Below are 13,401 nucleotides of genomic sequence, written 5' to 3'. Positions count from 1 at the left end.
GCTAAGCGACAGTTGCACACATTCTTAAATATACGAAAAACTATTGAATGGTATAGTTTAATTGGGTGAATTATATGGTATATAAATTATTTCTCAGTGGAGTGTTAGAAAAAAGAAAAATAGCAATTAAATGAAACATGTGGTTTTGGATTGGAGCTCTTAGCAATTAAAGACATTTTGGGGACGACTGGGGAAACTGAATGGTGTCTGGGGACTAAATGTTAGTAAATGTATCAGTGTTAATTTTCTGATTTTGACGGTTGTATTTCAGCTATTCAGAAGAAAATGCTGGTTTGTAGGAAATGCACCCTGAATATTTGTTAGTGATGGGTCATCACTGTAGGTAACTTACTCTCAATGTCTGGGAAAAAAGTTTTTTTGAGACTTATCTGTAAGTTTGAAGGCATTTTAAAATATAAATGTATTTTGTAAAATTCCTGACTTAATTTTAAAATGTGAGGCTAGGGGATGGAATATTGGATTCTCCTCAACCAGAGGGCACTGCTAGCGCATGATCTAGCCTTCCTATGGTGTGTGGGAATGGTCGTGGTGGTGGTCTTAACCTTTAGCAGGTCGCATTGGGCCTGACCAATTTCTGTAAGATTTCCAACTGACATTAAGTTGCATGGAATTTCTTCTCTAAAACAATAACATTGACTTTGAGAAAGAAAAGGTAAATACTACTTAGTACAATAAAAGAGAAATGGTTGTAGAAATCAATTTATTTGAAAAGGAATGCTTCTTTATTGATAGTTACATTTATTAGCAGGGAACATTAATCAGTAGCCAGTGGAAAATATCAGACCACTTCGGGAACATGCTGCTAAAAGCCTGTGATCTCATCGTCCTTGCTTTTGTCAGTCTGGTAAGCAGTAAGTGTCAAAGTAGAATTTTGTTGAGGAAGGCCTTTGAATACTTTCATGTGAATATAACTATTATCACCTACTCGCACCTAAAAGATAAACAAAGAAAAAAAATGAAAAGGAGATTCATTCAGATGGATCTATGCCAAGTGAAATAAGCTTTTCAGGAACAGTGTTTTAGATCAGAATTCTTAGACCTTGATTTTCATAAACCTACCACCTTATTTTATGAGAAAGGACAGGCTAAAGGCATGGCAAGAGGCATAAGCCCTTATTTTATTTCATTATTTTATTTTATAATTTCCTACTGCTTGGGCACAATGAAAGTGCATTTCATTTTCAAAGATGCACAGAGCAAGAAAACAAGTGACAGTCTCCTTATTGATTCTGTTTTCTGACTTCCAGACTGGGGTACTTTATTAGCCACATGATTTGAAAAGGGAGGAGAAAATCAGAATTGTCCTAGAAAATTTGGGAGGTGTGGTTCCCATATCTAGATTAGCACCTACATTATAAAAGCCCACTGATAGGACTGAGCAGACAGCAGGGGATGGACAGTCTATAGTGTCCCTTTAAAGTAAAGGGATCTTGCTGGTTAGTCATTGGTGTGAAAATTGAAATGGTAGTATGGGCATGAACCTGAAACCTAGAAAATCATGATGAGAATTTCTACTTTTGTTTTTGGTTGGGACAATAAAAATTTTGTCTTAGAATAATATTTTTTATGTTCTGATGTCCCTTCCTAATTAACAAATGCCATTCAGCAAATGTTTACTATGATTCAAAGGCTATGATGAACATTGTATATACTTCTTACTATAGGCCTGAACAAAGGTAGAAAAATAAGTTTTACAAATGGAGAAGCAGATTAGAAGAGATTAAATAATTTTCCATAAATCTCTCAGCTAGTAAGCGACAGAGTCAAAACCTAAAGTTAGAGTCCAACATCGATGTTCTTTTCACTCTATAGTGTAACCACTTTTTTTTCATGTAGGTTCCACACCCAGCATGGAACCCAGTGCGGGGCCTGAACTCACAACCCTGAGATCAAGACCCAAGCTGAGAGCAGGAGTTGGATGCTCAACGAACTGAGCCACCCAGATTCCCCTACAGTTTAACGTTTTAAAAGTATTCTGCGTTTGCACAGGACATCAGCCTTTGCAGACATTATTAGAAGCAGCACAGCCAGTAGATAAGAATCAGACCACCTGGGTTCAAATCCTGGCCCTCTCTTATAATTGTATGACCTTTGTTAGTTACTTCATCTCCCTGAGGCTCCATTTTCTCATCAGTAACACAAGGGAAATGATCATACTTATCTCATAGATTTGTTGAGAGGATTAAAAGAGATAATACATGCTCAGCTCTTAGAGCCTGGCACATTGTAAATTTCTAGCTCTTTTATTTCACACAACACCTGGCAAAGTAGGGTTTTTTTTTTAATTTTAATTTTTTATTTTGTTAAGAGATTTTATGTATTTATTTGGCAGACAGAGATCACAAGTAGGCCGAGAAGCAGGCAGAGAGAGAGAGAGAGGAGGAAGCAGGTTCCCTGCTGAGCAGAGAGCCCCATGCGGGGCTCGATCCCAGGACCCTGAGATCACGACCTGAGCTGAAGGCAGAGGCTTTAACCCACTGAGCCACCCTGGCACCCCGCAAAGTAGGTTTTTATCTGCATCGTGCAGATAAGGGCATTGTGGCTCAGGGAAGATGAGGGGCTGTGATCACACAGGCACTGCCTAGTGGAACAAGTTGAATAAGGTTCCAACCCGGAACTGTCTGACACCAGAAAGCCTGCAGCCCTTCCATTCCTCCACCTGCCTCTTGATAGAGAGATACTTGGGAAAGAACACAGAAGGTCACTTCACCAGAAAGACCTTAAATGTAGAGAGCGGTTCAGAGCAGAGATCAACTAGACAGCCAGGAAATAATGAGGGAACTGGAGTTAGGAGTTGTAATCCAGTAGGAGAAATTTGACTAGGCAGGTGGTCTCTCTCTCTCTCTGTTTTTTTTTTTTTTTTTTTTTTTTTAAATCCTTTCAGGTAGGTGGTCTTAAGGGATGAAATTTTTAAGTTTTCTGATGACTTTTTTAAGAAATGCATCAGCTGGTTACTATATGAAATTTATGAACTTGGACTAATTATAAATTATTAAAATAATGATCCCAATTTTGATGGAATGTTTCTTGTCTTCGAACAAAATCATTTTTAACTGGAAAAATGTTTTTCAGCTGTAAAGAAAGCAGATTGAGAAAGGGGGAAACAATGTTGCTGCTTTCTAAGTATCAGGCAGGATCTCATTCATGTGAGCCACCCCAGGACCTGGCATATACTAGGAGCTCAAATTTGGTAGGACTGGGCTGATCCATTTACATGACCCAGTGTTGTAATTTTCCTATGCTGAGGTGGTTAGGACCTCTTACTTTATTGTATTTTACTTTATTTTTTGCAGAAAACATTAAAAAAATATTTCATTTATTCATTTATTTCTCTGAGAGAGAGAGGGAAAGAGAGAGCACAAGCAGGGGGAGCAACAGGCAGAGGGAGAAGCAGGATCCCCACTGAGCAAGGAGCCTGATGTGGGACTTGATCTTAGGACCCTGAGATCATGACCAGAGACCATGGCAGACGCCAACAGCAGACGTGAGCCACCCAGGCGTCCCTGAAAACATTTTTTTAACATTTTATTTCTTAAGTAGCTAATTGTTAAAGAGGAATAAGCCAGACTGTGCCTTGGTCAAATGGTTTTGTAAATCTCAAGTACATGTGTTTGAATGTCTGTTGTTATTATTTATTTATCTGATTTATTAAATCAGAATTATCATCTCAGTGCGAAAGAATGAAGATGGGTCTCAAATATCGATGGTTGACTAGTTGAATTGTTTCCCTCTTAACTTCACAACCATTTTCTTCAAATAGAACTGGATAGTGCATCATTTAGTTTAATGATATAGTTATAAAATTAATCTTAAAATTATTTTAAATGCTCCACTGTTTTAAACTATACCTACAGTGTCACAAATTGAATCCACTTACTTGAAATGACAAATGATTTTAATTTTATTAACCAGAATACTGTGTAAAGAACAACAGTAGCTTCAGTTATTTTCCCACCCAAAATTACTTTAAATCATTCCTAAAATCCATTTAATTTAGACACATAGATTCACAAGGATTCCATAAAGAGTGGAATAAGTTTCAAGATAGCATCTGGTCCAGCTCCAGGCCTTCAGGCAACCGAGATATCCTCTCATTTCACACAAAAAGCACCACGGCCACAAACTAAGCATCCTTGGAAACGTTATGAAATTTCTTTCTATACAATTTCCAAAAATTGTAATTTGTAAATTCTAATTGTAATTTGGAAGGAGTCAATTTGGAAAGCTTTCTAAATTCACAGGAAACAGATGGTGGCAATATATCATCATCTGCCAAATTTAAGAGTCTAACACTTGGGAAATTTCATTTAGGACAACCAGAAGGGACAAAATATATGGTCAGGGTAACAGGGAACATCACACAAAGTGGGAAATGCAGTATCTTTTAGTACTGATGTGAACCCAGTAAGGATGTTGAACTCTAACCTTAATGTAGTAATTTATTCCAGCAACTACTTGAGTTTTATACTCTACAGCTTCAAATTCTTCATAAGTCTCATTTGTTTTTTCTTCAAGCTGAGGTTTAACCTTAGGAGGAAAAAAAAGGAAACACATTATATCAAAGCTATAATGGACTCCACTTATGTGATTTTCAAGTCTGGGAAACTCGTGCTTCTAAAGGTCCTCAAACATCATAATAAGAACTATTTTCAGTATTTCAAGGAAAAGAAAAGATCTGCCTTTAATAAGATTACATGAGCTAACTAAAATGTTAAAATTTGTGGCTTTCGGCTGAATTTGCATCAAGTCGGTGTGGTAATATGGCAACATGGTAATATTTTCACTAGTAGAACTCTGATATATATGTCTTTGATTAATAAAAATGGGAGAGCAATAATTACTATTTCACCTGAAATTTTTTTTTATTTTGAAGTAATTTCAGACTCAAAGTTACAAAAATAGTATAGTATACCTCAAGATCCTTGATCTAATCACATCTGTAATTTCCTTTGCCATGTAAGATAGCACATTTATAAGACTCAGGGATTAGGATGTTGGCCATTCTGTCGACAATGGAGGGATTATAAACTTTGGTGGCAGCATGCCTAAACCTGACATGACAAGGGAATGGTGTGTCTCAAATTCAATATGTGAACTTTTACTGGATTTACCAGTTTTCAGTATCGGTCTTTCATTCCTTCTCTCAGCTGAGGCTGATACGCTAGTTGCCACTGTGTTCTCTCTGACTCACTCTCTGTGAAGAGTGGGGCTCCAGAATTCTGCCAGAGCTTGAGATAAATGAAAGGGAAAGATCTGGGGGTGGCCTAACTGCTCCTCATACAGATCTGCTCTCAGTTTTCCTGGCTTTAGCCCCGTGCCTCACTCTCATTGTCCTACGTTTCTGGCATTGCTCGTGTTTGAGCCGTTTGGAATTCTGCACCATGAATCCGCTTGCTGCTGGCTCATCACTCCCATCTGGGGTTGAACTCCATCTAAGTGGCCAGTCATTTTCCATTGTTCATCTGTTTCCCATCTTCCAAGGTTTGGTCAGTATCTTTGAGGTGGTGTTTGCCTATCTCCATTGTCTTTCTATGTGTGGGTTTGTGCCTTTTACCCCTTATTTTTTCCTGTCATCTAGAGGGAAAAGAAAATAGATGTGTATGTTCAATATACCTTGTTTCTTGGAAAGTTGCCTCCCTGCTCTTCACTCAAGCATTTTACATGTTTCAGACTGGTCTCCCATGCATCTAGGTTCTCCCAAGGCCATTCAGGCCTTCCCATCCGTGGGCGGACATATTGAATTCCTTTTCTATCAGCCCCTTGGTTTGGGTGCCAGAGTTGGTTTTCAAAGATGTAAATGTTTCCCAACTTTTTTGAGTTCTTAGACCACTTTTGAGGGTAAAACACTTCACGGACCACCACCCATTTCTCCTGTGACCTTCAGAATAGATGGGAAGAAGGTGTTATTGTTTTCTTGAGATGGAAAATGAAGCTTCAGAGTGGAGAAAGGAAGAAGACAAATTGTGAGGAGGAAAAAATCAGAAATGGGAAGTGGGAAATGAGAGAGGGGGAAAAAGATAGAAGTGCAGAGAGAAGTCAAGTAAGGAGAAGAGTTACTGTTTTCTTGCTTCTCCTATCTAACACTTCTGAGTCAATGCTGGGTACTGGTCAAGTTAAAAGGTGAGTTGGAAAGGGCTAATCTCCAAACCCAAAGTTATCAAGTTAAATCTCATTTTACAAACGAGGGGTCCAAGGCTATGAGGAGACCATGACTGCTTAAGGCTGAAAAATTATTAATTACAGTTACTTAAGGTTTTCAATCCCTTGCCTGATAGCTTAAGTATCTGATTTATCTGTTGTAATGATCTGTATTCCTTCTGGTTTCCAGTCTTCTGGTCATTGTTTTTTTTTAACTACATATCAGAAAATTTTATTTCTATTTGTCCTTGTCTTAAAAAACATACAAAATCTATAACATTTTCACTGCATCTGTGCAGTTTACAAGTCCAGAGCCTTCCGTAAGAGAGCTGATTTCCAGTGTCCTTGTTTGTTTTGGTAAGTACACGGGCACCTGCCAGACTGTGTGCCGTGATTTCAGGTTTACGGCACTTAGAGCCTATAGCCTTGCTCTCTCTTCCCAGTAGAACAGGCTGGTATTCTTCTAATGTTGGATGCTATGAACCAGGGGTGGAAGGGGTGGAGGTTGAGGTCTAAGCTGAGGAGCAGGAAAGGGGCAGAATAAGAAGGAACTGGTCAGTGAAACCTTAATTTTCAGAAGGCAAGCTTGGTACTGAAAGACCCCCAGGGATGGGTGCTGGGAGGGTGGATGTCAGCTGAGAGTGGTGGTTTGGGACCTGCTGGAACACAGACAGACCTTGAACTGAACACAGTTGGTGTTCCCCTTCCCTAGCCTTCCATACACAGTTGTGGCTGAGATGATGGAAGAAACAGTATGAGCCCAGCCACTGTCACTCGGGCCCTAGCCCGGAGAAGGATGCTCTCAGGGAGGAGCGGCTGGTAAAATACAATTACCCTAGGTTGTTCATATATTTTTACTGTTGTAGAGAATGAATCTTGGTGAGTTGTTAGTCCTCTGGGATCTGAGGATTTGAGCTGTGTTGTACCCAACACACCTAGGCATTTTCCCTATCTATAATCATTCTGCAGAAACTTTGGACTATGCATAAAATAGGGAAGAATGGATAGAAAGGTAATAGTGGCAACATGGCAACAAAATAGTGCCATATTTTGGCATGTTTTCCAGAGAAGGAAGGAGAGTTTGGGTATAGCATGAAAGTGTAGTAGGGCTGATGAGAAATGACCTACAGACATTTGTCATCTGTTTGTTTTTGAGGGAAGGGCAAGCGTGGGGCAAGGCACCTAGTATGCAAGAAATGATGGCACCCCACATAAGAGAGGAAGGGCAGAGTCTTTGACTAGAGGGAGGAATGAGATCCAACAAGGGATATGGAAATTGGGAGTGTTCTTGTACCAGCTGACTGCAATCTTTAGGAGACGGAACTGAGACACAGGCTGGAGGGGCCATGGGGATGGGAGAGATTGAGAAGCCAAGAAGAGAGAAGGCCCAGGTCCACCTCTCTGGGGCTCTAGAAAAAGGCCAACAGGATGTGACTGACAGGATGTTCTGGCAGCCCCAGGTTCCTGTTGCAGTTGTTCGCTGGCATACATTCATAAATCTGTACTGAGCAAGTTTCTGTGGTTCTGCAACTTCCTTGAGCAAAGTTCTCTGAACCTGGAGCAGAAGCTGAAGAGGAAGTGGTGGCAATGGGGGTGATGTGTAATTGAGGACTGGAATGCCGGAATTTCACAGGGTCAACAGAAATCAAGGGTGGAAGAATGCCTGAAGCCAATCACGGTCCAGGCTGGATGAGCACTCAAGTGGGCCTGAGCATGTTCTGTTGATGAAGATGGGAGGGTGAGGGCCTGAAAGACTGTGGTGTGGCTGAATGGCAGGTTCTCTGGGTGTGGGGCAGTGGCAGAGGTGATTGATGGGGAGGCGCCGGTCAGAGAGGAGAACACAAATGTGTGGGTGAGTGACAGCGGTGACACGCTGAGCTCCGGGGTGTGGTATCCATGACGGTATGCAGAGGGGGTGTTTGTATGGTGTATGGTCTGTGTGGATGCCAGGAATGGCATTCAGCAATTAGGTCTGACGTAGGGGGTGTGTGTATGTGTGCGTGTGTGTGTCTGTATCTACCTGTGAGTGCGTAATAGTACCCTTCATTTCCCAGAGTAATTATTGAAATAACAGTTCTTTCCTGAAATAAACGTGCTCAGAATTCCCATCCCAATTCTCAGGTCAAATATAACCCTTATTGCCTTGAGTGTATCCCCTTTCTAAATTTCTCCGAAGGCAAGAACCATCTTCCCTTCTGTCCCTATAGCAATTCACACAGTACTGTGTACATAATGTTTTCTGATGAAGAAACCAGGGCTGTTTTTCTTCATGGCACCTTGTCTTCCTAGAAGGAATAAGAGGATATAGAAGGGGATAGCAGAGACACTCAACTAATACAGAGAATCCTGGGAAAGGGGATTTCTTTCATGTGTACTTGGGAACAAGCTCTATTTGTATCCTTTAGTAATATGTGATACATAATTACCATTCAGTTCAGTCTCCTTCATCTTCAGAATGGGGACTCTTTTCTCCTGCCTTCAGAAATGTTCAAGGCTCCTCAAGCTGGAACTCTGTTTGATTTTCTTCTCTTTCTGACCTTATCCAACATCCCTCTTTCATTTTTTTTTTTAAAGTAAGCTATTTATTTATCGGAGAGAGAGAGAAAGTGGGAGCACAAGCAGGGGAATTGAAATGGCAGGCAGAGGGAGAAACAGGCTTCCTGCTGAGCAGGGAGCCAGATGTGGGACTCTATTCCATGACCTGAGCTGAAGGCAGACACTTAACTGGCTGAGCCATGCAGGCATCCCTCCCTTTTTCATTTTGACGTCAAATTCCTTAAACCTGAAGTTCTCACTTTTTCTTTGATGCTTTCCCCTCTCTGTGAGATGGCCTCCCATTCCTTCCCTTCTCTCCCAGATGGAGTTCTTCCTTCAGCTGGCATTCCACGGAGAAAGCTCTCTGTTAAGGAGAGCGAGAGCCGATAAACTTAAGCTCCTCTAAGAATACCTGCATTTTAAAAAGTGAGTTTAAAAAAAATTAGAATACATTAAAAAACAAAGGGATAAAATGACAAGGGAAACGACAGGTAGTGGTGGTCTTCCTTAGGACCACCTCAGATCAGACTAAGTGTATAACTCCCACCACTTGCCCATTTGTCTAACTCTGTAATCTTGGAGAAGAAGTTTGATTATATTTCTTCACCTACAAGTGGTTTTGGTAATACCTGCCTCTTGGGGTTGTGTGTGGGGAGATTAATTTTATCCTTCATGGGAAAGTGCTTCCTAAACTGCCCATTCTTCTGCCTTCTAATAGTTATTTGGGAATTGTCCCCTAAGGTTCTCCTGGGAGAGGGAAGCCAAATGATAACTGGGAGCTTAATACCTGAGAAGCTGAACTACTACACAGTAATTATTCACTTGAAAGTTAGGAGCTTTGATGGGCAAACTCTAATGTCCTTCCTGGTCCCAAACCTATGATTTAAACAATGTTCCTAATTGGAGATTGTTTTATTATGTTCCAGTTATCTTGGCTTCTCTAAATGGACTCTACACCCCTTGAGGACAAGGGCCATGTCTTAAAGTCCTTATGTATCTTCTGTAACATTTAACACAATGCTGGACACCTAAGAGATAGTCAAGAAATGATTCATTGGTATTCATTTCTCAAATTGATTGAAATCCGAGGCTGGCTGCTCACACGGATAAGGCAATTTGCCGTACCACCTATTTCCCTCAACCCCCCTGCCTCTCCGTGTTCCTGCCACTGTAGAGTGGAAAAGGCAAGTGGTCAAAAATCTGAAGATAGGCTAGCTTCTTAACTAGGCAGGTATTAACCTCTTTGAATCTCAGTTTGAAATCTCATCTGAGATATGGACATGATGATTTCCTTCCCTCTGCCGGGGGTTATGAAGACCAAATGAGAGGTCAAATGGAGGACAAGGCTTTTAAAACCATAGTGCACCTTTCTAAGAGTGATATAACTATTGTTCATACCTATCTCTCATTCTGCCTCCTTGACAGGGCTGGAGCCTGAGGTAAGCAGCAGGAAACACGCTTTCAAATTAATTTCATAATTTAAGATGTGGCTCACAGATTTTTTTTTTTTAAATGCAAGGCCTTCTTATAGCTTCTTACTAAAAAAATTATTCTTGCTAACCAAGATAGGCTTTTTAAAAATCATTGAAATTTTCTGCACACTCTCTCTATGTGGAATCTCTGTTATTCCCCCATTTCCCTTATAGCTCTGTTTCCTGGAAAATCTCAGGGGGATTTTCCAAGGTCACGGGTAACTTTGGGCAAAGATTTGAAGCAAATAACTGTGAAGCCTCACCTATGCATACTTTTTTCTTGTTTTCAGGTCATTTTATGCACAACACCTTATGTAGTCCTTACAGCTCTGAGATCAGCAGATCTTCATCTTACAAATAGAATTAAGATCTTCATCTTACAAGTAGAATTAAGAATTTTTTTTTGCAGGGCTCTGCTTTTGTTTTTTATTTATTTTTTAAAAAGATTTATCTATTTAAGAGAGAGAGAGAGCAGGGAGTGGGGCAGAGGCAGAGGGAGAGAGTCGTAAGCAGACTGTGTGCTAAGCGCAGAGCCTGACACAGGGCTCGATCTCAGACCCTGCGATCATGACCTGAGCTGAAACCAAGATTCAGAGGCTCTACAGACTGCACCACCCAGGTGCCCCCAGTGTTCTGATTTTAGGAAACCCATCTCCCGTAGGCCTCTTTGATTTACGTATCTCCAGATCTGTAGCCAGTGAGGTCATGGACAGCAGCCTGGGTATCACCAGGGAGTGGGCTAGAAATTCAGGTTCTCAGACCCACCCTACCCCAGATTCTGAGTCAGAATCTCCATTTTAACAAGACCCCCAGGTAATATATGTATACATTGAAGTTTGTGAATACTGAAGATTGAGAATTCTGACCTCAAATAAAGGTACTAATGACTTAACATTATCTTTTGGAAGAAGAAAAGCTACAAAAGTATCTTTTTTCAAAAAGAACTCTTGAAAGGGAAACATTTATCCCCAAAGAATGAGTTGACAGAAATCCAGGCATCGCATCTCTAGAGAACATTCCAGAGCTTTAACATAGAAATCCTATCTCTTTCATTTACACAAGTAGCCAGTCTTATTTGCCAGGGTCCTAGAAAGAAGTCTCAGAGAGAAAAAACAAGGAATGATACAAGAAAATAGGGAAACAATTTACAAACCTAACATGATAATTTATATATATTTTCTTTTCATAAAATAAACAGTATATAAAATTTTATCATATAGATGATAGCTAATCAAACATATAAAAAATGTATCAACTTGCTAAAAACATTGAGTTCTGTTTTCACCATCATCAGTTTCAGAATCAGCATAGTCTATGCCACTCCCCTTCTAGTTTAATCATATTCTCAATATGACGAGACTATAATTTTTTCTATGTAGTCAAATTGGCAGGAAGTGTGGAAGTGGATTGTCTTTGCAATGTTGCTCTTCATTTAACCCATTTAAAAAAATTTCCCCGCAGAGTGTGCGAAGTCTAGTTTGTCAAATTGTTAAAAAGCTGATTTAATTACATGTTGGCTCCATTTGGTAAGATTAGAAGCTTCATCAGAAACTGAATTAGTAATCCTGGACTCATACATTGGAAGCCTATAAAGATGACCCAATATAAATTCTTTTATAAATGGGGAAACTGAGGCTCTGAGAAGGGATGTTACATGTTCAAGATCACTCTCGTGGTTGGGATTATTAGAGGTTTCAGCTGAAAAGGTTTTTAGTTGTAAGGAAGCCTGAACAAAACCGCACATTTCCCAATGTTCTGCTGGTTTTCATGTTCATCCACACGCGAAACACGGCCCCCCCTAGGAACCAAGATTTTGGATCAATCCTCTTCATGAGATATACCAACTCACCTCATTAGCAATCTCCTGGATTTCTGGAGTGGCCGGTTTGGCTTCAGTTAAGCCTCCAGGTATCATTTTGGCTAATTGCTTCTTTGCTAGGCAGGATGCTGGAACTGAAGTGATCAAGGAAGCGTGGAGACTCTGGTTTTTAAAGAGGGTGTTGCTCAACAAGCTCCACCTCCAGAAGGTTCTCTTTTTCACAAAGAGCAAAAAGGCACAGGGAAAATGAATATTTCTCAAAGCAAGCCATGCTGCTTCCTCAACAGAACAGGCCAGTAGGAATTGGGGAGATTGAGAGCTGAGGATGAACAAATGGGTGTGCCCGCCGAGTCACGTCCTCACAGGGAGTCAGACTTCCCCGCGTTCTCTTTGACGTTGGTTCCATCCTGTTGCATCTGAAGAATGAAATCTGGAGCCACGACCAGAGTTTCCCAATGTGTAAAACCTCTAATACAAAGTTTTATACTTTAAAGGTATATGTATTAATAATGTCAAGGTTGATTGTTTAGAATTTATTCGACTTTATAAAGAAAGTAAAAGAGTCTGTCTGGAGAGCCTTGGCTGGATACTTGAATTTTACTGTTTGTGTGTTTGTTTTATACTTCTAGAACTACAGAAAAACACAAAGAGTAAAACAACAATCACCTATATTCCAATCACCCAGATTTAAAACCTCTAACATTTTATCTTACCTACTTTCCCTATTTTCTTTCCTTCCTTCTTCCCTTCCTCTCTCTCTCTTTCTCTCTCTCTCTTTCTCCCTTCCTTCCTTCTTCTTTCATAGTTGTTGTTAAGAAATACAGTATTACCAGTCTCCCACTCCCACCCCCGACCCCCCAACTTTGGCCTCTGCAGAGATAAACTACACTGTGAGTTTGGTATCCTTCTAACCCATTTCATACATTTACTTAGTGTGTTTTTTAAAAAATTTACTTATGTTATATGATAAACATGTACTCTATATATACTTTTTTCTGTCTGGCATGTTTTTGAGATGTTCCATGTTGACACACAGATAGATCAGTTTGGCTTATTTCCTTTAATTGTTACTTGATGATTGATTGATCTCTATCTACCTACCTACCTACCTACCTACCAACCATCATCTATTCTATCTAACTGCTATATGCTATTCCACATTTTACATACTTATTCCCCTACCGATGAAGACTTGGGTTTTTTCTAGTTTTTTACCCTTATAAACAATATTGCAGGACGCCTGGGTGGCTCAGTGGGTTAAAGCCTCTGCCTTCGGCTCAGGTCATTATCCCAGGGTTCTGGAATCAAGCCCCTCATCAAGCTCTCTGCTCAGCATTGAGCCTGCTTCCCTTCCTCTCTCTCTGCCTGCCTCTCTGCCTGCTTGTGATCTCTGTCTATCAAATAAATAAATAAAAT

At 40.3% G+C, this 13,401-nt stretch overlaps 1 protein-coding gene across 1 annotated transcript; it reads right to left on the bottom strand.

The window, feature by feature from the left end:
* Nucleotides 1-704: 704 nt before the first annotated feature.
* CSTA (cystatin A) lies at nucleotides 705-12,271 on the bottom strand. The gene is made up of 3 exons (XM_032334952.1): nucleotides 12,016-12,271; nucleotides 4,447-4,548; nucleotides 705-952 (listed from the first exon to the last, which is right to left on the bottom strand). Exons 1-3 carry the CDS (start codon nucleotides 12,079-12,081, stop codon nucleotides 824-826), a joined length of 297 nt encoding a protein of 98 aa, XP_032190843.1. The 5' UTR covers nucleotides 12,082-12,271; the 3' UTR covers nucleotides 705-823.
* Nucleotides 12,272-13,401: the final 1,130 nt, after the last annotated feature.

Source organism: Mustela erminea, chromosome 1 (genome assembly GCF_009829155.1).
Source record: "Mustela erminea isolate mMusErm1 chromosome 1, mMusErm1.Pri, whole genome shotgun sequence".
Classification (NCBI taxonomy): Eukaryota; Metazoa; Chordata; class Mammalia; order Carnivora; family Mustelidae; genus Mustela; species Mustela erminea.
Note: the sequence above shows the minus strand (reverse complement) of the source record. Positions and strands in the feature narration are given on the sequence as shown.

Bases quoted from the DNA above. Each gene is read 5' to 3' on its own strand.
- CSTA (XM_032334952.1), bottom strand. From the start codon at position 12,081: ATGATACCTGGAGGCTTAACTGAAGCCAAACCGGCCACTCCAGAAATC. The intron at 4,549-12,015 runs GTGAGTTGGTAT...TTTCCTCCTAAG, and splicing joins TCCAGGAGATTGCTAATGAG to GTTAAACCTCAGCTTGAAGA. The intron at 953-4,446 runs GTTAGAGTTCAA...TTTATCTTTTAG, and splicing joins GAATAAATTACTACATTAAG to GTGCGAGTAGGTGATAATAG.